At 41.3% G+C, this 27,744-nt stretch overlaps 1 protein-coding gene across 5 annotated transcripts in view; it reads right to left on the bottom strand.

The window, feature by feature from the left end:
* The window catches only part of DIAPH2 (diaphanous related formin 2), a 778,453-nt gene that overhangs the window by 552,804 nt on the left and 197,905 nt on the right, over positions 1-27,744 (bottom strand). For all 5 annotated transcript variants that reach the window (XM_075896761.2, XM_075896762.2, XM_089781656.1 and 2 more), the window contains exons 14-17: positions 25,319-25,437; positions 20,829-20,893; positions 18,233-18,337; positions 11,444-11,761 (exon numbers count right to left, since the gene is read on the bottom strand). In XM_075896761.2, the coding sequence (XP_075752876.2) occupies positions 11,444-11,761; positions 18,233-18,337; positions 20,829-20,893; positions 25,319-25,437 (607 nt within the window). The remainder of the gene's footprint in view (positions 1-11,443; positions 11,762-18,232; positions 18,338-20,828; positions 20,894-25,318; positions 25,438-27,744) is intronic.

Here is a 27,744-nt window from a genome sequence, read left to right as displayed (position 1 = left end):
GGGGAAGGGTGCAGAGGAGAGAGAGCAGCAGCGTCTGGGGGGCAGCAGAGCCCGAGTGTGCTGCAAGCTTGGGGGCAGGGGGCAGCAGAGCCTGAGATGGGTTTTTAAACGCCGAGGTCCGAACAACTCCTCAGCTCCAGCCACCCCTCTCCCTCCCAGCAGCAGCTGTAAAAGCAGCCACCTGCACACATGGAGTAAGAGGAGGCTGTGTAGCAGCGGTGGCCCTGCGGGACAGGGGCCATCCTGCGGGCTGGGGGGCTGGGGAGGGTGGGTACTCGCTGTCTAAGGGCTCTGCAGGGGGCAAGGGAGAAGAATTTTTTGTTTTCTCCACGGCACACCTCTGACTGCCACACGGCACTCAGTTTAAGAAACACTGCCTTAAGTGTTCCAACTATTGGGTGAGGGACAGCTGCCATGAGCCCTTGCCCTTCCCCAACTAATCCCAGACATCCCATTAATGAGAACCTCAGTCCTCCCCTGATGAAAGCAGAAGAGGAAGGGGATTGGTCCCCCACTGTACCAAACCTCAGTAGCCCTGCACCCTACCTATCACAAAGGATGCTTTCCTCTAAATGCTGTTCCTACTCACATTATAGGATCATCATATCCCTTCCATAACATGTACTTGCACTGGACATCAACTATGAGAAGGTGCTAGCAATTAGGTTGGCGCTCTCTCTCCCTATTGACCCAATTAGGTTCCCAGATATTTACCAATTTTTTCCCTAATATCTGAAAAAATATGCACTCTCCAGGAGCTAAAAAATCTAACTGTCTAGGATGTATTAACAGGAGTGCATATGCAAGACAATAGAGGTAACTGTCCTGCTCTACTTGGCTCAGGTCAGATGGAGTACAGTTTTGAGTGCTACACTAAGAAAAATGGGAACAAACTGGAAACTGTTGAGGAAAGCAACAAAAATGATAAAAGTTTTAAAAAACATGGTGTATGAGGAGTGGCTGACAAATATGGGCAAGTTTAGTATAAAAAAAAAGACTGATAAGGTGTGGAAATCTAATAGTCTTCAAGTATGAAAGGGGTTCATAAAGAGAATTCTGAAAAAATTTACTCTGTGCCTACTGAAGGCAGGACAAAAGCTTAATCTGCAGCAAGGAAGATTTAGGTCAAACATTAGAAAAAACTGTCACACAATACAGATAATTAAGCACTGAAACATGTTTCTAAGGAAAGCAGTGGAATCCCCATCCTTGTAGGTTCTTAAGGAAAACATGTGATGTACCTGTTAGGAATGGTCTAGGTTTAGTTTGTCCCGTCTCAGCACAGGGGACTGGATAGCTCTATCATTCTATGACTTTATATCTCGCATTCGCAGCGCTTATATATTTTCTAAAATTAGAATGTCGCACTGCTAAAATAATAGTATAAATAAGCATCTAATTTATTTGTATGGGACACGCAGCTAGAAAAAAATTCCAGGCAACCTTTATGAGAAGCCTGGATAAACTAAACAAAATCATCAGCAAAATATTATCACTGAGCCTGGGTAAGCAATGAGATGCATTCACTGATGATTTAAGTCTTAATCTGTTGGCCCTCTACTCATACAGGTCTCGTAAAAGAAAGATAATATTAGTCCTTTCTGGACAGTTTCTGTTACTGTTCAGAATTTAGCTGTGCCTTGAATGACTACCTTGAAAAGGAGCCATCATAAATTTGACATTTGTTTTCTTTATTATGCTCCCAGCCTCTGCAGCTCCCACAGTACTACCAGATACCTTAACCAGTTGCTTGACTAGATTATGGAGAACAAGAAAATGCAGGAATGCAGGTGCTATCACACCAAAAAAACAAACAAAAAAAAACTATCTGCTATAGGCGCACAAAATAATAAAGGACAATGTTACAGTGTGTGTCCTTTCTAATACTACAAGAACATCAGAGCAACTATAACTTTACAACTAAGGAACACATAACATACATTTCTTAACCAGAATAAAGGAAACCTATTGGCATTCATGATAAGAGCTCAGCCAAAACAAATTAGACATTTGTATTATTTATAAGAATAGCATTAACCATTTAACATTAACAATGACTATTAGTGACGGGTGAAAGATATTTTAAAAGATAGTATGTGTAACTTTTAATAATAACTTTATGAAAAATCTCTGGTTTCAAAAACTACACCATTAGAATTTAATATAGACATAAAATGCCTACATTTTCTCTAGCCTAACACCAACAATCTAGCTATTCAGTTCTCTATGGCAGATTATCAAGCACAGATATTGTCACTATTCTGGCACTGGCAGTAGAAATTATTGCTTTTACCAGATATTGTTGAAATGAAGTAGAAGAGAATTATATTGTATATCCTCGGTGACATCACTGTCACATAGAATCATAGAGCTGGAAGAGACCTCAGAAGTTCATCAAGTCCAGCCCCCTGCTCTAGGCAGGACCAATCCAAACTAAATCAACCCAGCCAGGGCTTTGTCAAGCCAAGACTTAAACACCTCTAGGGATGGAGACTCCACTACTTCCCTAGGTAACCCATTCCAGTGCTTCACTACCCTCCTAGTGAAATAGTGATCGAAATGTAGCCGTGTTAGTCTGGTGTAGCTGGGAAAAAAAAAAAGGACTATGTAGCACTTAAAAGACTAACAAGATGGTTTATTAAGTGATGAGCTTTCGTGTGCCAGACCCACTTCCTCAGATCAAATAGTGGAAGAAAATTGGCACAACCATATATACCAAAGGATACAATCAAAAAAATTCACACACATGAAAATGACAAATCAAATTTCAGAACAGAAGGGGGATGAGGGAGGAGGAAAATGTCTGTGAGCTAATGATATTAGAGGTAATAATTGGGGAAGCTATCTTTGTAATGGGTAATGTAATGGGTCCGGCCCACGAAAGCTCATCACCTAATAAACCATCTTGTTAGTCTTTTAAGTGCTACATAGTCCTGTTTTTTGTTTCACCTAGTAAAATGGTTTTTCCTAATATCCAACCTGGACCTCTCCCACCTCAACTTGAGACCACTGCTCCTTGTTCTGCCATCTGTCACTAATGCGAACAGCCTCTCTCCATCCTCTTTGGAACTTCCCTTCAGGAAGCTGAAGGCTGCTATTAAATCCCTCCTCACTCTTCGCTTCTGCAGACTAAACAGACCCAACTCCCTCAGCCTCTCCTCATAGGTCGTATGCTCCAGCCCCCTAATCATTTTGGTTGCCCTCTGCTGGACCCGCTCCAATACGCCCACATCCTTTCTGTAGTGGGGGGCCCAGAATTCGACACAATACTCCAGATGTGGCCTTACCAGAGCCGAATAAAGGGAAATAATGACATCTCTGGATCTGCTGGCAATGCTCCTCTTAATGCAATCTAATATACCATTAGCCTTCTTGATTACAAGGGCACATGACTGACTCATATCCAACCTCTCATCCACTGTAACCCCCAAGTCCTTTTCTGCAGAACTACTACTTAGCTGGTTGGTCCCCAGCCTGTAACAATGCTTAGGATTCTTCCGTCCCAAGTGCAAGACTCTGCACTTGTCCTTGTTGAACCTCATCAGATTTCTTGTGGCCCAATCCTCCAATTTGTCTAAGTCACTCTGGACCCCATCTCTGCCCTCAAGCATATCTACTTCTCTCCCTAGCTTAGTGTCATCCGCAAACTTGCTGAGGGTGCAATCCATCCCCTCATCCAGGTCATTAATAAAGATATTGAACAAAACCGGTCCTAGAACCGAACCTTGGGGCACTCCGCTAGAAACCGACCGCCATCCTGACATGGAGCCGTTAATCACTACCCGCTGGGCCAGGCCTTCTAGCCATCTTTCTATCCATCCTACTGTCCATTTATCCAATCCACATTCCCTTAACTTGCTGGCAAGAATATTGTGGGAGACCGTATCAAAAGCCTTGCTAATGTCAAGGTGTATCACATCCACTGACTTTCCCATGTTCACAGAACCAGTTATCTCATCATAGAAGCTGATCAGATTGGTCAGGTACAGCTTTCCCTTTGTGAATCCATACTGACTATTCCTAATCACTTTCCTCTCTTCCAAGTGCCTCAAAATGGATTCCTTAAGGATCCCTTCCATGATTTTTCCGGGAACCGAGGTAAGACTAACTGGCCTATAGTTCTCTTGATCATCCTTCTTCCCTTTTTTGAAGATGGGCACTATAATATTTGCCTTTTTCCAACTTTCCAGGATTTTTCCCGATCTCCACGACTTTTCAAAGATAATGGCCAAAGGCTCCTCAATGACATCTGCCAACTCCCTCAGTACCCTCGGCTGCATTAAGTACCCATGGATTTCTGTACGTTTAGCTTTTCTAAGTAGTTTCTAACCTGTTCTTTACCCACCAAGGGCTATCCGTCTGCATCCCATCTTGCGTCACTTAGCGCATTAGGCCAGGAGCTCACCTTGTCCATGAATACAGAGGCAAAGAAAGCATTGAGTACTTCAGCTTTCCCCGCATCATCTGTCACTAGGTTACTTCCTTCATCCAGGAAGCACACCCTCTCTGATCACCTTCTTCTTGTTAACATGCCTGTAGAAACCTTCCTTGTTATCCTTTACATCCTTAGCCAGTCGCAATTCCATGTGCGCTTTCACCTTCCTGATAACCCCCTGGCATTCTCGAGCTATACATTTATGCCCCTCACTCGTCATTGTCCAAGTTTCCACTTTTTGTAAGCTTCCTTTTTGTGCTTAAGTTCACCAAGGATTTCCCCTGTAAGCCAATCCGGGCTCCTACCATGTTTGCCTCTCTTGCTACGCATCAGGATGGTTTCTTTCTGTGCTTTCAATAAGGCTTCTTTAAAATACTGCCAGCTATCCTGGACTCCTTTCCCCTTCATGTTAGGATCCCAGGGGATTCTGCCCATCAGATCTCTGAGAGTCAAAATCTGCTTTTTGAAAGTCCATTCCTTTCTGGTATCCAACTTTCCCACTCCCCTCAGGGTTTTGGTCACTGTCCCCTGACGAATCTAATTTAAAGCCCTCCTCACTAGGTTTGCAAGCCTTCCTGAGAAGATGCTCCTTCCTCTCTTGGTTAGGTGGATCCCATCTCTTCCTAACAGTCCTGGTGCCCGGAACAGAGTCCCATGGTCGAAGAAACCAAAGCCTTTTCTGCGACACCAGCTGCGCAACCACGCATTTACTTCCTTAATTCGACGATCCCTGCCCAGTCCTTTCCCTTCAACAGGGAGGATGGATGAGAACACCACTTGCACTCCGAATTCTTGGATCCTTCTTCCCAGCGCTACATAATCCGCAGTAACCCGCTCAAGGTCATTCTTGGCCGTATCGTTAGTTCCCACGTGGAGAAGCAGGAAGGGGTAGCGAGCAGAAGGTTTGATCAGTTTGGTAAGCCTCTCAGTCACATCCTGAATGTGAGCTCCCGGTAAGCAGCACACCTCTCGAGATTCCAGGTCCGGACAGCAGATGGATGGCTCAGTCCCTCTTAGGAGAGAGTCCCGGACCACCACAAACCTTCCTTTTCTTTGGGGAGGGGGGGTGGCCGTGGAACCCCCATCCCTAGGACTACGCATCCAATGCCTTCCAGTAGATGGTGTTCCCTTCCAGTTTCTTCCTTGTGAGGTCCCTTCCAAAGCATTCAGCACCGCAGAGCCTGCGGAGAGAGCCTGAAAGTGATTACTTACCTCTATAGCATTGGGGGATTCCCCCTTCTAGAAGTTACATGCTGCCAGTTCTCTTCCTGGTCCCATACTGCCCTCTCCGGCTCTTCCGCCTGCTGTGCTTCAAGGATTAAATGCTGCATTCTATCGAGGAACTCTTCATCCTCTCTGATTGAGCGTATGGTCGACTCTTGGGCCTCCAGTCCTCTAATTTTTTTCTTCCAAAATGGCGACCAGTTTGCACTTAGTGCAGATGAAATCCGTTCTTTCTTCCGGGAGAAAGACAAACATGGCACACTCCATGCAGGTAACAACAGCAGCTATGACCATCCATTTCTGCTGTGCTGGAGAAGGGATTTAAAAAGAAAGGCAAGAGAACCTCACGCCCTTCCCAACTCCCTCTCTAAACTCCCTGTTAGCACTCACCTGATCACAAGCTCCTTGGTCGCTTGCCCGCTGCCTTATAAAGCCCTGGACTGCCTAAAAGTCCTTCCCCCTACCAAGGCTCAGCCAATCAGCAGAGGCTTGTAGAATTCAAACTTTAATTAGAAACCAATCACAGCACACACTCCATTAAGGGGAGGGGAGGGCAAAAGGGAAGTAGGAAAAAAAAAGCCTCTCTCACAAACACAGGGGAAAAAAACAATCAGAAACACACACCAACCCTCACTCACAAACACAAGCTCAGCACACAGCAAGAAAGCCCCAAACACAACACATACTTCCCTCAAGAGTCCTGTATCTATTTCTCCTTTACCTGGAGAACTCCCTCTCTAAACTCCCTGTTAGCAGTCACCTGTTCGCAAGCTCTACATATCAGCAAAAGTATGAATTTCATTTGTCAATGTATGTGCTCAGTAATAAACTTAAAAAAATAAAAATTATCAAAAAATTGAGTTCATACTGCAAATGTCTGTCCAGAAAAAAAACGGTAACAAACACTCTCACCTAAGATACAGTTTGTTTGTTAGTAGCAAAAGGAATAACATTTTGGGGAAACAAAGGCATCAGGATTTCTAAATGGAAAGTAGTTTAAGATTAAATGTATTTTAGATCATTAGATGCAGGCTACAGTATTTTTGAGTCAACTCATTTTTGTGCCTATCACTAGTTTAATTAAAACATTCATGATGGAAAATCAAGAAGTCTAATGACAGTTCAGAATGTAAGGAATATGTTCAAGTCTGAGATTCCTGGAAGCAGAGCACTGCTAAATTAGTCATGGTAAGATGGAAAGTGTTGTATAACCACTCACCTCAAAAACACAGCCCAGAAATTTTAAGGCCTCACAAGTAAAATATACCAAGACACCCGAATGATTTGGCATTCTGTTAATACGAGGAAATTGATCTAGGTGCAACAGTAATATTGGCTAACTCAATACAGAAGCTTAAAAGGGAAGAATAAAGTGGTAAATAACAGAAATCCAGACAGCACCTTCTTGCACTAAAGAAGGGAAAGATCACAAACATTTATGCTCTCACACAGAGATATTAATTTACTAAAACATGAAAGTATAGAAGGGGCAAGAAAAGAACATTCTATGAAAAGTACAAATGTATTTCAAGATGGTCACTGTGCAACAAATACAAAATGGAAAGGGAATGCTTAGCCTTTTATTTAAATCTTGATTCTTTTTTAATTTTAGTTTAAAGTTCAGAATTTTAAAAACTAAGTTTATGGTGTAAATGCTACATTTCAGAATTATTTTAATATCCTCAAGCATTCTATTCATCTGGCTAGACACTGAAAATGGTAAATATAAATATATTCTCATTATATAAATCTACAAGATATATAACTTCAGATTAAGGTTTTAAGGTACTATATAGCTATATCAGCCTACTGGACCTTTTTATTTTTTAAACTATAACAGAACTTGCCACAGAACTGAAAGCATCACTTTGATCTGCAAACAGAATAGTGCTACAATGGGCCCATTTTGGTCTTTCTTCCAGAAGAAGGAAGTAATTTCATTTTGCAACGTCTCACATTTGCAGTGGAGTCAAAGTTAATCTTACATCATAGTCTGAAACATTGAGATCATGCATTCAACTGATCACTTCCATCATTGGGTATAAAGGCTCTAGGCGAGTTTTGTTCAGAGAAGCAATAAACAAATACCTCAGGAAGGGCCTGATGCAACTGGGTATTGAATAAACGAGGGCTATTGCCATGACACAGATTAAGAACTCTGGCATTAGGATTAAGTAACTATATCATGGTTATAAGAGGACATCTCTGGCAAAAATGAACCAAGATCCTTTTAGTGCCAGTCAAGTGCTATAACCTCAAGACCACCTACATTGCACAGGTATGTAACTACAAATGTTTTCCCAGTACATCTGACCACAGAGGAAGCATCTTGAGAGCTGGGCTGGAGATGTGACTATGTGTTTCCCAATCATTTAGAAGTGTGACCAGGAACGTAGCCAACCAATGAAACATTTTAGTTATCCACTAATGTGTTCTATTTTGGGGCTGCTCGATTTGTGACAGTATGCCACTGTTAGGTATCATATTTGCACAAAATTATTAAACTACTTAGCAAAGAGCATTACAGGCAGTCTCCGAGTTACGCGGATCCGACTTATGTCGGATCCGCAGTTACAAACGGGGTTTTTCTTGACCCGGAGGATGGGAGCGGCGGGACACCCAGATGCGCCGCGGCCCCGCCGCCCGCGTCCTATCAGGCGAGAAAAGCTGCTCCCCCAGCAGACAAGGGAGACGCAAAGCAAAGCCATGGAGCATGCGGGCAGCGGGACATCCCAGACGCGCTGCGGCTGTCCCGCTGCCGGCATCCTCCGAGGCTTTGCTCCCCGGCTCCCTGGTCTGCACCAGGGAGATGAGGAGCAAAGCCTCGGAGAACGCCAGCAGTGGGACAGCCGCGGCGCGTCTGGGCTATCCCGTTGCCCACGTGCGACGCGGAGCAAAGCCGCGGAGGACCCGGGCGGCGGGACCGCGGTGCGTCTTAGTCCGCCACCCACATCTCCCTGGTCTACTGGGGAGGGGGGGCGCGCAGCTAGTGCGCCTCCACTCCCCCCAGCAGACCAGGCTTTTCTCTGGACGCCTGTGGTAGAGCAGCTGGGGCGCTGCCGGTTGGTCCACCAGCGCCGCTCTGGGCGCTACTGGACCAACCCAGCAGCTCCCAAGCTGCTCTGCCCCAGGTGTCCCCAAGTCAGCCACTGCTGAAACTGACCAGCGCTGACTACAGGAAGCCCGAGGCAGAGTTGCTCTGCCCCGGGCTTCCTGGAATCAGCCGCTGATCAGTTTCAGCAGCAGCTGACTTGGGAACGCCTGGGGTTCTTAAGTTGAATCTGTATGTAAGTCGGAACTGGCGTCCAGATTCAGCCTGTTGAAACTGATCAGCTGCTGATTCCAGGAAGCCCGGGGCAGAGCAACTCTGCCTCGAGCTTCCTGTAGTCAGCCGCTGGTCAGTTTCAGCAGCGGCTGAATCTGGACGCCAGTTCCGACTTACATACAGATTCAACTTAAGAACAAACCTATAGTTCCTATCTTGTACGTAACCTGGGGACTACCCTGTACTGTCCACTTAATTGTCCTCATAATCTTCTTTATCCTTCAACAGTTGGGTCCAACAACCCATGACTTGCTATAGTCTCATATCCTGCATTATCTTCCTTGTGCTGCAGAACTGTCTGCTCTCAAAGCCTGGTATTGTTACACAGCAAAGTGACATACACTGCCCACATCTAACCCGCTGCGGTTCTTGCAGAATCTTCAGTTCTTTCTTCTAAATGGAGAGTGACGGCTTGACTCCAGATTTCAGAATTACTTTTACTCCCAAAACACATCCCAGCAGTAATTTAGAGGGCATTCTACTGTTTGCTTAGATGAATGTTTATACCTCCAGCTGCAAACAAATGTTTCTCTCTCAACTTTCCTTATTTTTCACAACAATATTTATCCTCCAGCTCAACATTTTTTTCATAACTTCTTCCATTTGAAGAAGCTCAACAATAACTATGATGTGGACTAATTACGGTCATCCTCCTATATACAGAGAGCTGTAATTTACTGAGTATCGGTAGGGTGCATATGACAGCATTCAAAGTACACAAAACTACATTTGATTTTATGCACATACCATAAAACACTTTGTAAACCTAACAAGCATGCTAAAAGTATTGAAGCACTACTTTCCGAAAACTCCAAAGCATGGTTTACATGTGCTCTAAAAAGTTTATACAATCATTCTTTCCCTGCCTACCCCCTCACCACTCTCTGCCCCAATCACCTCCTGTCTTTCTGTGCCCTCACACATGACTTGCTCCATCCACACCTTTCTCATGCCCACCCCTTCTTTCAAGCCTTCTCCCTATACCTCCCCCTCCCACTCTAGCCCCCAAGGCCCTTCCCCTCTCCTCTCCCAGCATCACCCTGTCCCCCCTCCCACTGACACCTCCCCTCCTGCCCTTTCCCTCATTGTCTGCACTTGGCGCCCTGCCATTTGACTCTCCTCCACCGTGTCTCGTGCCTTCCCCTTTCTTCCTCCTCCTCCTCCCCCTCAATCCCCTCCTTCTCTGCCCAAGCCCCTTTCCTACCTTCTGCCTTCCACTTTGTGGTGCTGGAATCTGCACTCAGGCCCCGGAGTCCAAACCCGGAGCTAGGCCACGCCCCGCAACGTGGCTCCCAGGAGCTTTAAAATCTCGGGCCATGACATCATGTCACGCCCGGGCGTCCTCCCTGCCCACCTGCAACGCTGCTCATGGTAGCAGCAGACGGCAAGGGGGAGCCACGCTGAGAGCCGCTCACGGCAGGGACGGTCCAGGGCAGAGAGTGAATGCTCTGGGGGCAGGGTGGGAGGATGCATGGGAGAGGTAGCGGGGGGGGGGGGTCCGGAGCCCGCTCCAGGCAGAGCCGGGGGAGAGACCCAGCTTCACATATTGCTGGAGCAGGGCCCTGGCTCTGAATAGTAACTCGCCGGCACACTTCCGGGTTCCGGGGCATGGGGCCTCCTTAGGCGCGGGGACGGATTCAGCCCAATTGGCCTAAGGCCAGCCCTGTAAACCAGAGCAACAGAAAGGATCCTCAAAAGGTAGCTCAGCTCTGTAAAGGACTGGGAAGAGACGCTTTGAAGAGCTAAGGCACTTTGACTGTTTGGGACATTTTAGTTGGAGTTTCGCCACTCTGAAGAGGTTAACTTTGTTTAGCAGCTGGCCAGAGGACTAAGTCATAGTGCCTGCACAGGCTGCTGTCTGGAAAACTGATTAGAGCAAATTCAGAAAGGAAAACTGAGGCAGGGGTGGTCAGCCACACTGTACTCAACTAATGATGGAGCGAGAGCATAAAGGGGGCAGGTACGCCCCATGAGAGATTCCTTGCAGTAAATTGTTTTAAAATTCAGACATTTAGATAGAAAATTATGGTAATAAGCTTGTATACAACATTGGCACAAAAATATTAAAAGTCATTTGTTCTAAATTTCATAAAAAAACAAGAAAATGTTTTAAAAGATAAACAGTTAAAGACTAAAACTATTTACTGTCAAGATTATTGAAGGACAAACACTGGAAAACAGCACACAGCCAAAACAACCAAGTATTTACCAAGTATCCTCTAGAGAAGGGGAGGAGTACAAGTCAACCTGCAAGGTGCTGGAGCTACAATCCATTCGCCCAAAACTGAATTATCCAGAAACTATGTCTCTCACAAACTGCCTAGTTTTAATCTCTGGTTGCAGCACAAACAAAATTAATCCTCCTATGGCTTTGTTGCCTTTTTGTATCATCTCCACAAATTGCACTCTCTTTTCTCTCAAATTTAACAAAATAATAAAGAGAAAAAACACATAGGTACCTTTGACCAGTTGATTCTCTTCATAGACACCTCAGGTTTATACTTTTTCTTTTCCTTCATTCCATAAGGCAGTGATGCAGGAGCTCCTGGAGGAGGAGGAGGTATGCCCCCGAGAGGTGGTGGTAGTGGAGGTCCACCAAACAGAGGCGGTGGTGGAGGTACACTTCCTCCAGGCAGAGGAGGTGGAGGTGGGGGTATGAGTCCAGAGTGTAAGGGAAGTGATGGAGCCACACAACCTGGAAGAGGTGGTGGTGGTGGCGGGGGCGGTGGGGGAGGAGGAGCCCCTGATGTAGGCTGACCAGTTGTAAGTAGTGGACCCTGAAATTTAAACAGGATGAGGTAATTTTTTTTTTAAGTGTGGGAAAAAAAACCCTTTCTTAAATAACTTAAATGGACCAGGCTATTTCTATGTCAGAGCTGTCTCTTACTTCAGGATAACCAGCACAGCATTTCTCAGTATATACAAGTACTCAGAAAAACATTTTTAAACCATACCATGTATTTATGACAAGTCATTTTTACAGTTCTTACATTAAAATGTAAATATTTCCCAGCCCTAGAAGTACCTATGATTACCATCCTCCCCTCCCCCCATACTTTGCAGGATTTCACATGAATCTGTTCCAGATGACATTAATCGGCTTTTGCTAGATCAACAAAAATGCTAGGTTATCTACTTTAATTAGTAGTTGCTGCATAATACCCCACTACACATTGGTTGCAGTAGAATAGCGCTTGTAGCTTATACGTAAACAAATTGCTTAGTTTTCACTATTACCATGATCACATAAATATTTCCTTCATAAAAGTCAGATAATCAGGACATTCCAAAGGTCACAAATAAAAATCAACATTAATGCTTACTGTACATATTACAAACACTATCCAGGTGGGGGAAATTTTCAAAGAAAAAGGACACTAAGGCACCACACTTCCATTTAAAACATGCCACTTAATCCAACACCTCTGTTAGGCAAGTGATTTCTTTTTCTATTTTGCATTTGTCCAGGAACAAATATCAAGTCAGAGTGTCAGGCTTAGAATTCAGAAACACAATTAACAGACCAACCACTATTCCCCAAATTTTCAATAGTGTTATTTTAATTTTAATATACTGAGCGGGTTTTTTTTATAATTTTCTTTGGACTCTGGATCTTACCTATACTTTGACCAAGAAACTTTGATCTTGAGAAAAAAAACTACGACATGAACTACCCCTGCTACCAACTTATGCACCGGGCTCTGGGTCCTGGAGTCTTGTAATGGTAAGTGACCCAACAGCACTAATTTATGTACTAGAAATTAACCTCTCTTTTTATTAAAGAAAGAATAGGTTATCCTGGCAACTTTTGCATAAAAGATTCTTAGTCTCTGAGTTACAAAGGACAATTTACACATCTTTTTGCTGCAGTATGTTCATATGTTCCACAATAATGTACAAGTTTGTACTATTTTTGTTTACTGCATGACTTGATTTGTAGTGCTTTAAGAATGCCTCTTCCATTAGCATTTATTTTGAAAATTTTACCAAAAATTTAAAGAACCTATGTAACAGAGCCGGGCAAGATGTAGCCCAGGGGCCAGATCTGGGCCACTTAATACTTTGATCCAATCCTTGCATCTGGCCTCTTTCTAATTTCCAGGTGAAGTCTTGGGCAGCAGGATCCTATTTAAATGGCTCACAGCTCATGGTCTCTGCGCTACCCTGGCAGGGGCCAGAGCCATGAGTCTTTTACATAGCTGCAACAACCCTGGGCAACTGACAGTCTACACAGTAGCGGCAGGGCTGGGAGCCACAAACCCTCTGCTATGTATTTAATTCAAAGCTTCTGGCTCCAGACAACTCTGGGTGGAGGCTAATCCCCAGACTGCCCTTTCAGGGGAGAAGCAGTGGAGCCAGCTAGTGGCCCCATAGCAAAATTCATTAAGTGGCCCTCCTGCAAAAATTATTGCCCACCTCTGCTATATAATAAGCTCCTGTAACTGTGTCACTCTGAAACTTAAGATGATTGTAGTGAAGTGATGAAAAAGGCACAAAGCACCGTTGAGACTTTTTTGTCTGAAATATATCACTAACTTGAGTCCTCACCAGAATTCAGTCTGTTGCAATCCAACTTAACTTCCAAGACTTTTTCTGTTAATTTACTCACTTACAATTTAAGAAACAAGACCCTGAGCATGCAAACACTATGATCCATTTTTTTGTTATTATTCAAAACAAAAGAATGGCATGAAAATGCTTACTATAATTAACTTTTATGTAAGGCTTTTAGCACTACCATGTACCTATAAAGTGTCATGTAGGTTTCAAACGCTGTAACTCACTCTCTCAGCTCACTTAAACACTAGAGAGAGTGACATCATAGTACGGTAGTAAAAGTAGTATTTTGAGAGAGGTTCAGAAGCACCATGAACTGCAGTAAGATCCTAGAAAAGAAGTTTTTCTGCCTAATGTGAGAAAAGGTCTCTGAAGAAACTTCAGTACTAAGTTGAGAAGGATCAAGTATAATTGTAAAGGAAGATGGTACTCTGACTGTAATTAGGTGGACTCTAATGGAGTTATTAAAGTTTCTAGTGTAACAAGTAGTTGGATAATCTTCAGTATTGAGGTTTGGACCATGCTGGGCCAGAGAAACTCTTCTATTTAGACAACAATGCTCATTTAGCAAATGCTGTCCTGCTCAGAACAGGTCTGTCAACAAAATTTTTCTAAGCCAACACTGACTACCGAAAATAACCAGGCTCTCTATCAAATTATTTATTCCCTTCTTACAAGTTGAGGTTGGCACAGATTTCATGCATGGCCCAATCAGACACTGCCATTAAAAAAAACTCATTTCACACACACGATACATTGGTATCTATTTAGGGTGGAATCTACAGTGATGCATATTACTGGAAGAACCACCTCCTTATGGCTAACCAAACAGTGTTAGCCATCACCCAAACAATGTTTCCATTTATTTGGGTGCTAATATGGCTGCTGTGCATTTAAGTTCCCTCTAAGTTGCACAGCTGCATGACCATACAGCTATTTTCTGAGCCCCACGCAGAGGCTCAAAACTCCACAAGCAAGCAGGGAGCTCAGCTGATTGGTGGGGGACAGGGCATTGCTAGATAGCACCTAAATGCTGCCACATGCTAAACTGAAGCGCTCCCAGAGCAAATAAGCAGATGAGATAAATAGGCAAGATAAGGATAAAATAAGTGTCTGGAGAAGAGAGGGGGGAGGAGAGGTAGTAATTAATTAGCTTAGGGGCATGTCAGAGGAGAGGGGAGTTTGGAGAGTCCCATCTGCCTGAGAGGGAGAGGAAGACAGAGGAAGAAACCGAGCAGTCTCTTCAACCCTCATGGGCTAGGAAGGGGAAGACTACAGCCGGTCACTCTTTTTTTTTTTTTAAACATGCTCACCTCTTTTTTTTTCCCTCCCACCTATCACATGTACAGCCGGTCCCCAACTTACAAACGCATCAACGTATGTGGTAGAGTTCTGACTCTTATTACTCAAAATTAGCAAATAATAGGTGTGATGCTAGTTTTGTAGGCTGAAATCTCATCTGCAAGCTCTTTGACCTATGTATCTGTCTACAAACCCTGAACCCATGTGTTAATTTGTTCTGGGGCTTCTATTTTTCCTCAAGTGGAAAAAGTCTAATTCCCTACCTTTGTACAGCATCTCTGTAGTCACTAACAGTACCTCAGCAACTAGACACAGGTGCCTTATTTTAATATATTGTCTTTTACACATATGAACTGCTTAAAATATGCATGTGTGTATATGCGCGCACTTGTGCGTGTTTAATTTTATTGCGGGTGCACATCCACACATTACCTAAATATTGGTGTTGCATGTAAGAAATTTTAACCCGCCAAAAGAAACTTCAACCTGCCCAATGACAGAAAATGTTAGAGGGAACAGTGCTATGCATGTGAAGGAACAGTAGAATTATAATTTTCATGCATAAGTAGGAGTAGCATTATATTTTGCTTTTTGTTATCTGTTATCCTTCATTGAATCCAGAAGAAAAAAATATCACAAAGGACATACCAGAAGTCCTGAGCAATTCCTGCCCAGCTGGTTGGAACCAATTCTAATATTAGTATTCCCAAAGTGTAATTATCTTAATTGTGAAATTATTCAGACGTTTATTGAAGTCTAAACTAATTTTGTTTCATCAGCTATCAATAAGTTTGGAACAATTCAGTTTTCTTTTTTCATCATTTCAATGGATAAGTTTCTTTCAATTTTATTTACATTTTCAGAGTTGTACAAAATCATTTTCATCGTTGTGTTCCCTCCCTTTAATTTACCACAATAGGCGGGGCGGGGGGAAATCAGACAATTGTTTAAAAACAAGTTTATAACCAAACACAAAAACTTGCAACGTTACACGCCAAAGTATGTAAAATAATATAATTAATATAAAACTCTAAATCCTCAAGCAGTGTTTTTCTAATCTTAACCCTCAAAACTTTCTTAGTCATTTATGGAAATATTTGTCATCATTATATGTATATAGCAAAATCTACATTTACTAATATTTACCAGTAAAAACCTAGTCATTCTAAATCTAACTACACAGTATAATATGTTTGTGTAACTGTTCTAGAAAAATCAAGCACTAAAATATTACAACATAGAGCCTAGCATCAGATTTAGGCCCTTCAGAGTAGGCTCCGCCCCTTTCTTGAGTGCTTATGTTGCTTAACAGCAGTAGCTCTGGCTGATTATACAGCAGAGCTTATGAGTTCCAAAAAGGAAGTCCTATGTAACCTACACAGAGTGAAAGAAGAGTTGCAATGAGGGGCTTCAAATGTAGAATCAATATAAAAGCAGAGGGAAAAGGGATTGGCATTGTTTTGGTTCTGAGAGAGAAAACCTGAAGGGAGTGGGGAAGAGTGACGTTTCAGAGAATTTAGTTTCCATATAAAATATACATGTGTTTGTTTGCACCTAAGGTTTACTTATATAGAAGTGTCTGAATTGATTTTGCCACATGTATATGTAATGTCATGTGATTAGGAGTGACTTTCATTAACTCTACACACATCACTCAACATGAATTCCAAGTTATTTCAACAAAAATCACTATGCAGCTCTTGTTTAAGTTTTATGAATGCCAAATGATACTCTGTATAAATAATGGAAGAAAAAGCTAAAATGGTCAGGTAAAAAAAATGAACACAATGTTTTTTGCCCTATAATGTGCCTCCTGAGGGAAAAGAAAGTGATATATGCTCATAAAATATATTAAGGAGGAATTCTGATTCCAATACTGAGTAGTAACAAATCTCCACATTTTTTCCTTTTTCAACTTGAGGATTACAAATCCACACATGGAAGAGCTGACAGGAATTGTTTTTCAACCTGCATTATTGGTAAGCTATACTAGGTAGTTCCATTTGCTGATTTTCTGTAGTTTGAAAACCTTATGAAAAATGATTAATAAATTAAAAATGTCATAGACTCACAGAGTTGGAAGTGAGGTCATGGGAGTCCAATCCCCTCTAAAAGCAGGACCAATCCCTACTAAACCATGCCAGCCAGGGCTGTGTCAATCCGGGACTTGAAAACCTCTAGGAATGGAGATTCTAACACCTCCCTGGGTAACCCATTCCAGTATTTCACCACCCTCCTGGTGAAATAATTTTTCCTGATATCCTCCCACTTAACTTCTCATTTTGTCATCTATCCCCAATAAGAACAGCTTCTCTCCATCCTCTTTGGGACCCTCTCTTCAAGTAGTTAAAGGCAGCTTTCAAATCCTGCCTCATTCTGCTCTTATTTAGTCTATAGATGCCCAAATCCCTCAGCCTCTCCTCCTGTCATGTGCTCCAGCCCCCTTATCATTTTTGTAGCCCTCTGCTAGAAATCTCCCCAATGCATCCACATCCTTTAATGGGGGCTCCAGAAGTAGACACAGTACTCCAGATGTAGCCTCACAAACGCCAAATAAAGGGGAATAATTACTTCCCTAGGTTTGCTGGGAATGCTCCTCCTAATGCATCCAAATACACCATATAGCCTTCCTGTTTATAAGGCACATTCTTGACTCAGCTCCAGCTTCTCATCCACTGAAATCCCCAGGTTCTTTTCTGCAGTACTGTAGCTTAGCCAGTCAGTCCCCAGCCTGCAGTAGTACTTGGGACTACAACACTTGTCCTTGTTGAACCTCAGCAGATTTCTTTTGGCCCAATCCTCCAATTTATCTAGGTCACTCTGGACCCTATCCCTACCTTCCAACATATTTACTTCACCCCCTAGTTTAGTGTCATCTGCAAACTTTCTGAGGGTGCAATCCATCCCCTCTTCCACTGTCATTAGTAAAGATGTTGAACAAAACCAGTCCTAGAATGGACCCTTGGGGCACTCCACTTGATCACTTGGTCACTTGTAGGTTTAAACAAATGTGAATGGTGGATTCTCTGTAATTTGAAGTCTTCAAATCATGACTTGAAGATTGTGGTAAGTCAGACAGTGGTTGTGCATCTATTACAAGAGTAGATAGAAGATATTCCATCGGCTGCAACATATGGAGGTCAGACTTCATTATCACAATGGTCCCTTCTGGGCTCCACGTCTGAGTGTGTCCTACATGTTCTTGTGAAAAATACTCATAACACTATACCCTATATACTCTAGTTTTACAATCAATATGAATTTAAAAGAAATTTTTCAATTGTCATCCAACACAATGTTCTTGGTGGCAATTTTTCTTTCATTCTAACAATGTAACTACTGTGCAACTCAACGTAACATGATATAAAGTCTGTATGTCATTTAATTACCTGGGTTCGTAGCTGCTGAATTTCTGTTTCAAGCTCTTTGATTTTCTCCTCTCGTTTCTGAAGTTCAGACTGTGCCTCCTGTCGAGCTGTGAATTCTTCATCAAACTGCAATGATTACCACCATAAAATCATTCATCCATCTATGCTCACACTAAATACTATAGTCTCAGGAAGGCTTAAAGCAATAGTATGAATAAAGCAACACAAAGATTTTGTAGTTCATTATACTGCATGACTGATTGGAAAACTACAGAACACAAAACTTCAGGCCACTAAAATGTGTATAGATCCAGCTACACAGTGTAAATTGTCACTGTAAACTTGCTGAAATGCCTTCCTTCCCCCACCCTAGCAGTTTCCAAGTTATAACCTTTAGCAAGACTTTTTGAACATTTCAGTTTCCTTTGAAATTATATGAACCTGAAATACTTAAAGTAACTTGAGTAACTTCAACTTCAACTCATCACCCAAAACAGTTTTGAACTTGCTCCCTGCGAATCTTACTATTCTTCCACAATTGGGGGTGAGGAGGAAATAACACAGGTGGGGTCTCAAAGGAACATTGTGATGGGAAGCTGCAAAGGATAATCCCATGATGGATTATGGTTTGCTGATGCTGATTCCCACGTTAATTTCACATTATGTAAACTATGCCTTTTTAAATTAGTTAAACCACCCTTTGCTTGCTGTCTCCTCATCACCTGATTCTTGAGAAAAATGCTTACAAAAGCTCAACGCTTCTTAAATTACACCATTCTCAGGTGCTCATTTCTTTGCCCTGTCTTCAATCTAAATGCTTAATGTCTTTTCCATTGTTTCATTATTGGATTACAGCTCACACATGACACAAGCTGACATAGCTACAGTAACACTGTCACTTACATTTTTCTCCTTTTTTTTTAATATAACGCTCAGTAGACTCATTGATGCCATGCATTATAGCTGCTGAAGCTGCACTATGACCACTTTCAAACTCATCCAATAATTCAACTTTCTGGTTTAAACTCATCTTTTTTTCCCTTTTCTTAACCTCTTGACCATTATCATCACTTGCTTTTGTTTTCAGTACAGTAATAAAAAAGTTAGGTGTTACTTAAGTGATTGTAATTTTTTTACTAGCCCACACTTTGAAAGCTTGTGCCAGTGCAGCACTGCTGTATCCAAAAAGTCAGAATCCAAAAAGGCCTGAAATGGAAACTTTACAGGTCCCCTTTTTAATGTGTTTTTTATCATTATTTAATGTAAGTGAATGTTAGTTTCTGATGGGACATGGAAAATAATTAACACTTTCACCAACTCTGAGAAAACAAAATTACTAAAATAACTACTAAACTACTAAAAAAAATTTAAAGAAATAAGCAACCCATGCTTCATATAGAAATTTCAAAGACAGACAATCTGCTCCTAATAATTAAAATGAAAAATAAATAATTTATAGAGGGTCTTTATTATAACGTGACATCTTTAGAAATATATTAAATCATAAAGATTAACATTTAAGAAATATTTGTTGTGAAATAGCAGTGTCAGAATATTTTTAGGACTGAAATGGAATGTTCTTCTGGCTATTTACTAGCACTGAAGTAATGTAGGCATTTGGTTGCCATTATGAAGATATGTATTGATGGCCCACAGAGTCAACAACATTAAAGGGGTCCTACTGAAACTGATTTAACTTTACATTGTATAACTGGAAAGATATGGCCTAGACACAGCCTTACAGGGGAGCAACAAATTAATCGCTAGGCTCTTTTTGCTCTCTAAAGAGAGTTAATTATGGAAAAACATGAAAAAATTATCTGAATTTAGACTAGCTCATGTTCATCTGAGACATCTATTCTCCAGAAAGAACACTGCTGAACTTAATCTAGAAAGACTAAGGGAAGGGAAACAAGAGAACATAGCTTCATCTTATCACAGTCCACCTCTCATACGAGAAATAAGACAAAAATTCCATCTTTTTCTCTTTACTAAGGAAACAATGAAGGAAGGAAATAAAACCATCTTTTGAGCTATATCAAAGTAAAGTATACATTACAATTTTCAAACAACCAATACATGCTGAACAACTCAACAGCAATCATTTTCTGTACACACTGAGATAAATAGACTTACTATCTCCCTAAAAAAGCAACTATAGGTAAAGTCTACAATACATGTGGTTTTTTTCTCCTATTAACACAAGAACGGCCATACTGGGTCACACTAAAGGTCCATCTAAATCAGTATGCCATCTTCCAACAGTGGCCAATGCTCCATGAATTTATCTATGAATTTAACCCTGTTAAAGTTCTGGTCTTCACAACATCCTCTGGCAAGGAGTTCTACAGGTTGACTGTGTGCTGTGTAAAGAAAAACTTTTATTTGTTTTAAAACTACCACCTATTCTTGTCTGAAGCTAATATACACAAGCAACTAAGAACACGAGACTTCATATATCAACTCATTTCTGTAACAGGGATTATATTATGTATATATTGATCACAACAGCAAATCAGTTTTTCCATGTAAGCTGAAAGGTGGGGAACAAGATTTAACACATTTTAATCTGAGATTTCCAATTGTCTAGATCTTAAATACTAATTTATGATCTTACCTTTTTGGAAAATTCTGCTGCTTTTTGTTCACTTTCTTCTACTTTTGCTTTGTCCACACATGAATCTAATACAATTACAAAGACAAAATTGGTTAAGGCAGTAAACACTACTAAGCAATCAACACATTTTCAAAATGCAATGAATTGCGACAGAACCAAATTTCAGAGTTTCACCTCTACATTTTTATCTTCCAGAGATGTAAATCTTTCTTGAACTCTTCCTCCCTTTCCTAGCTCTCTTAAATTGACAATCAAATATAAAACTTCTTAGAAATATGATAATTCTAAATTTTTACATTTTGCTTAGAAAACTGAATTTATTTTCCAATAATTTAACTGTAACATTCTGCTATGAAATTCAGCATGAGTCAAATGATTTTTTTCATTCACTCTTTAACAAAATTTTATGAGCTGATTTTCCCCCCCTTCTCATTTCCATTGACCTAGCACCATATATTTGACTTAAGATGTAAATCAATAAGGAAATTCTTCCCCTAATTAAGTTTACAACATTCGCACAGCCATCCCTTTCTGTAGTTATGCTTGAGAAAACTCCTTTCATATATGAAAGTTACATATTATGCTATTTTAAGTAAGGATTACCTTACAGGCTTTAACAGAAAATCAGAACAGATTTTTATACAATTAATATCTACATAAAGTTGATACATAAAGTTTCAATCAATCTCAAACCATTTTACAAAGTACAGCTCTATCATTGTGCCCATTTTACAGACACTGAAACTGAGGCACAGAGAAAAAACCACTTGCCTATAGTTACCTAGGAAGCCAATTTCTTATGCCCACTACCTTCCTCCATTATGGCTTAATGTTAATTTCCAATTAAATCTTTCCCTTTGAGTGAGTTCATGTTTACTTCAAAAGAAACACTTGAACATTCTTTCTTTATACTATTATTAGAAATGGAAATTATTACTCAAATTAAGATATGGTAGAACCAAAAAATAAGTGTTTTCCCCTACATAAACTGGTAAATAGACTCCAAAAATATGAGAGCTTACAGAAATTAATACTGTTTAATTACAGAAAGAGCAGAAGTTCTGAGATCTGTGAACTGTTTTATTGCTTAAGGTTTGAAAAAGAAAGTTTGATTTTTAGTTCACTAGTTCAATAGGAAAAAAATCAAGTAAGTGCATTAACTACTCTGAATAGACTTTAAAACTACAAGATAAGACAACAGGAAAATTATCACCTTTAATTTTTTTTCATGTTAAGTCCCTAGCATTCATTTTCAAACTCAACTTACTGATAAACAGAAAAAAAAAATCATAGTTACAAGAAAGCTTTAGTTTGTGATTCTTAGGCACAGTGGGAAGAGAACAAATTTTCCATTACTTTCCTGTATCCCCTGCCTAGCCTCTTAAATATTGTCCATTCACAGTCATTTCTATTATCTATTGATGTTAAGTGAGGAAAAATTAGCTCAACATGAGTAATATGTTCTCCTGTAGACAGCAAGAAAAAAAGGAAAAGGAAGATCAGCAAGTCTCCTGCATTCTCCTATATGGCCCTAAACATGGCTTTGAGGTAGGTGGGAGAAGGTAAAACAAGGAAGGTAAAGTTTCCCCAATCATGGTTTCTGAGAACCAGCATATTTCTGCACAGTAATCTGTCCTAGCAACACTTCTGACAACCCCAGAATAAGGTGCAGAAGCTAGGAAATTGACAGTGGCAGTAAAAGGAGAGAAAAATAGAGCAGTTGGGTAAGAGGAGTTGTCCCCAGTTCTCCTCAAATACGACACCCCTATCAATTTCTTTACTACACGACACCTCTCTCAAAATGACAGGACTAATTTTGCAAGTGTTAATGACCATATTTTTGAATGTATGCTTTCCCCTCCTATCCATTTTTCACCTGAGAATAGCAGCACATGAATTCAGGGCCCTACTTTACCTACAGTCATGCACCTTCAGACAACTCCAGTTACTACTGAAGTTCTTCAATATGCATGTAAATGTGGGTTCTCTACTTTAGGTACACGTGTTCTACACCTACTTCCTGACAGAGGGCAAGAAAATATTTCCTAAAGCATAGGGCAAGATGGGGTAATGGAGGGTAATGGAGCAGCCACAGGTCTTGAATTCCATTTACTGCACAAAATGGGTAATTTCCCCTCTTTCTTTAATAGTGCCCCATAGATGATCCACTCCAGGCAAGTCTCAAGCAGTATGCCCCGCAAGGAGGCAGGAGGTTCAGACCAGAGGACCACAGGAGAGCGAACTGGACTCCCTGCAGCAACATCTGTTCTCGCTGCTGTCACCAAGGTACAAAAATTAGAGAAAATATTGACAAAGGACCAAATTACCATTCTATCAATGTCTGCAATTGGTACATTCTTAATCAAAGCTATAGATGTAGATACTGTTCTTGTGGCACGTGGTATCACTGTCAAAGGAGGACAGAGAACACAAGTTCTATTGTAACAAATCTTAATACAACTGAAGATCCACTTTGATAACCCTAAAATTACTCAGCCCTTGTTTCTATCCACAATGTATACAAATACTCCAGTGGATTTACTATATGGTTTGGTCCCATCTAGCTAAAATGTTAATGCCCTCCTAAGATCCAGAGTATGAAGTAGAGTGGAATTTTTGACTAGTCTGATATGATTTTGGGGGGAAAATAAACAGGAGATTAATAGTTTAATTTGGTCTAAGGATGCCATTATAAAAATCTTGGCTAGGCACTGGGAGGATTTTTATTGGCAATTTTGATTTTGCTATGTACACAAACCAATGAAAAAATATTTCCATTGATGATAATAATGGAAGTTGACAAATAGGCAAAGAAAGAAAAAATTACTTGAAAACGTATGTGAGTTTGATTTAAGGATATTTACTTTGTATACTTTGACAATTTGTGTTATAACCAAGGCTCGACAAATTAGTTTATCTAATCGCCTGGGGTGAGTAGATTTCAGCAGGTCGCCCCGTTCACTGGCGGTGCACACATGCGCAGTGCAGGTCTGGCACATGCCTGGTGCGGGGCTGGCGAGTGGATTTCACTGCGGTTTGTCGAGCCCTGGTTATAACAGTTACAAAATTATATCGCTTTGTATTTCATCTGCTGTCATTAAATAATTGTCTACTATCCCACCTGGTCTATGTCCCCCAAAATAAACCCAAAGAGAAAATCCATCACGTGTAGCCATCAAGATCCCCACACACAGGTCACAGACATTTTTAGAACCCTTAAAGCAAAACCCCAGATGTCTGCTAGTTGAGCTGACAGAGTAACTGACTTCAGTATTTGTTCACTTCTTCCATAAGCACCAGATGACATTTTGCCAATGCTTTCAGAGTGATTTAATTCCAGGTTCTACAGGAGAATGTTTTCTAGTGTTTACACCTCCATCCTATGTTCCTCAAATGTGATCCCTTTTACCATTTTCCTTTCTGACCTGGTCCAGTCTTCAACCCTATCCCACACGCAGCTCCTATCCCCTACGGCAAATGCCTCACTCTTCTGCATTCTAGAGTCTAGTAAGGGTAGTGCTTTTACCTCTATTCCACCTGGATGTCATCAGGCAGTGGAGAATGCAAGTGAGAATAGTTCCCTGGTCTCGGTTTCAGTCCCTGATACGTTGCACAAAACCCACAGAGCTCTGGAATCAAGTCGGTCTCCACAGGCCAACAAATATTTAACTAGTTATTGATACTAAGTAGAATGGTACTAGTCTGGGGGATGCATCCCAGAATAGCTGTTAGCAAGACATTAGAACACACTCTCTCTTGGCATTTGTTAGACCCAAATGCAAATCTCCCTTCGCACTCAGGCAGAATAAAGATGTAAATCTGTCTTCCACAACCAAGTTAACATCCTAACAATTGGAAGACTAGCTATTCTGGACTATGTAGCACTTTAATGACTAACAAGATGGTTTATTAGGTGATGAGCTTTTGTGGGTCAGACCAACTTCCTCAGATCAAATTGTGGAAGAAAATTGGTATGACCATATATACCAAGGGGACACAATCAAAAAGAGTGAACACATATGAAAAGGACAAATCAAATTTCAGAACAGAGGAGGGATGGGGGGCAGAGGGAGGTAACATTTCTATAGCTATTCTGGGGTTGTCTCTATCCTTCTCATACCTCTCCCCCCCCCCCTTTTTTTTTTTGTGGAAACTAAAACATCTTTGTTTCTTACTGGTACAGAATGAAAACCAATGCCAAAAACTGAAATTTTTCACAAACTGAATTTTTTACTTTCCAGCCACCCCTAATTATAATCCAAGTAGTGCTTTGACCATTGCTGTCAATAGAAAAGCTTAACTTCCCAGCCATATCTGCCTATAGAGTCTAGAGAATAAAGTAGAGCTCTGAACGTCTAGAAAAAAAGTTGTATTCATTCCCAAAATCACATATCAAAACTTCAAGTTCTGCTTTAGGTAACTCATCTTTACTAGTATTGTTCTAAACTACAAAGAAAACAAAGGGGACGAGTTACTTCAGGTTTACATACCAACAAGTTGAGTCAAGTCTACATCCAATCTTCCTCTACATTTAAAATCTGGGTCCATGCCACTGCAGTGTAGTACTATCTGTGAAATGCATTCTTCAATTATCTTGTAATACTGAGTTCTGATGATAGAAAAATACACATCAATGCATTCTGAATATAATGGAAGCTGTGAACATAATTTATGAAACAGAAAGAAGGCTAATTATAATTTCTAATAACTGAATTATATAGTGGCCAGCAGAAAAAAGACTGACAATAAAAGGCCTTGTTTCTACATTGTAAATTAAACTGCTACTATCATTTTCATTAAGATATGTATAAAATAAAAATCCAGAGTTTAGATCTCTGAAAAATGAATTCATATTTTAAATCCAGCACAGCAGGTCATATGATCCATGTACTAGTTTGACTTGTTATCTGGGCTCAGATTCTAGTTTTGCAGTTAGTATCTTTCCTGCCCACCCATTTCTTCTAGCCACTGTGTCTCATTTACTCTGGTCTAACTTGTAAATTGAACAAGGGCAGAGGTCTTCCAGAAGAAAAATTGTGTCAAAATCTAATTCAAGACTAACATGATGGACTTTGATGCTTTTGTTCTTTTAATTTTTTTCTGTGTAATTTCACAGTTTTAAAAACATTGTGTGGAACCATATGTAGTTCTGTGTTGATTATAAGCAGATTCTGAGCTCAGGTTCAGTAGATACATTTAAATAACAATACTAGTTCACTCCTGTTAGGCACACACATTTGGTATATTCCACCTGCATGGCTAAAAGGATTAGACCTGGGACACTCATACTGTAATGTTTAGACAAAGTTCTACTGCAGGACTGCCAGAAGTGACTGTAGCCATCTCTTTAAATAGGGTGAATGATATATGCTTGCTGCCTAATGTAATGGGATATAAAGTCTTATTCAAAAATAAGAGCTTCTGAAGTGAACACAATAATTAACAGCAGACAGTGGAAGGTGTCCTTCTGGATCTTAGCAAGGCACACCATCCTCAAATCCAAAGGAAACAACTGCTCCCTTTCATTCTGTCATTATTCTGGAGCTTATTGCTCTATAACTGACAAACAGGAAGCTGAACGGGGCCTGGGAGCATGATCACTGTACCAGCATGTAGAAAATCCCTAGAACTGGAACACACTCAGCCAAGATATATTAAGAAATTTTAACAGTAAGCAAACATTAACTGAGTATGTGCAAGTGGCTGATTCCAGAGTCTGAAAACTTGGCCTATTCTAGAGCAGTGGTTCTCAAAGCATGGTGCCTGGACCACTGCTTGTCCACAATCATCTTGCAGGTGGGCCACCGGTTCAGCCTCTGCAGCATGGAACCTGCACTGGTGCTCCAACCCTGCAGTCCCCGCAAGACTGGAGCACCAGCACTAGCTTCCCGCTGCAGCAGGAGGGGGAGAACTTCGTGGGCTGGATCCAGCTTTCAGAAGAAGGAAGTTGTTCCATGTGCTGCCACTCTCCGTTCCCCCTACCCTCCTACTGTGCCACCGCCGCCCTCATGGCTGGGGGAACAGCAGCACAGGAAACTGTTCATCTAGAGGCTTTCCCCGCTGTTTCCATTGGCCATTCTATTACCTGGGATGGCAGGAGGCACAGAGCCAGGTAAACACCCTCCCATCTCCCTCATGAGCAGTTCCCACATCTGCAGCACTTGTTATACCCCCTCTTCTGCTGAGATTCTATACCTCCACCCTCCCTCTCACCCAGATGGTCCACCTCCACCCCCTTCCGGCATCCAACCTCCTAGCAAGACCCTCCACCCCTAGCCCACTCCTGCACCCTACCTCCCTCCTAGCTTCCACCCTCACCCCCAGCCTCCGGGCCAGATACACCACCCTCAGCCCACTGTTGCACCTTACCCCCACCCAGACCCTGCATGTTCAGCCCACTCCTGCGTCTGACTTCCCATCCAGACCCTCATCTCCTCATGCACCCATTTTGTCTTCATGGTTGGTCAGCTAATGCTCCATGTAAAGGACTGCATTCAGCAGGGTGGGCTGCGGGCCAAAGTTTAGGAATTACTGCTCTAGAGGGATTACCATAAGAATAATGAAAAGCATGTTCCTGACTCCAGGCCCACAGCTCTGTTCCAACCAAGAACATATTAGAGTTTACCAAAGAAACACTCAGTCTTTTGTTTTGGTAGGTTCTAACACTGGTTTTTCAAAAAAACCTAATTTTGCGCTAACCTGTTTCCCAGAAGTACCTAAATAATTATGCTTGAAAACTTATTTGAAAAGTCAGTGAAAGACAAAATCACACGAGGGAAAATATCAGCTTGAACAGTGAGCATTTCTCAAATTTATGAGCTGAAAACGGGCTCAATTTTGAAAATGCAGATTAACTATGATAATCTAAGGTTCACATAGTAAATTTTTAAGGACCATGCTTGTGTTGTGATTGGTC

This window comes from Pelodiscus sinensis, chromosome 13, assembly GCF_052426305.1.
Source record: "Pelodiscus sinensis isolate ZL-2025 chromosome 13, ASM5242630v1, whole genome shotgun sequence".
Classification (NCBI taxonomy): domain Eukaryota; kingdom Metazoa; phylum Chordata; order Testudines; family Trionychidae; genus Pelodiscus; species Pelodiscus sinensis.
The sequence above is the reverse complement of the archived record's forward strand: the minus strand, read 5'-3'. Positions and strand labels throughout refer to the sequence as shown.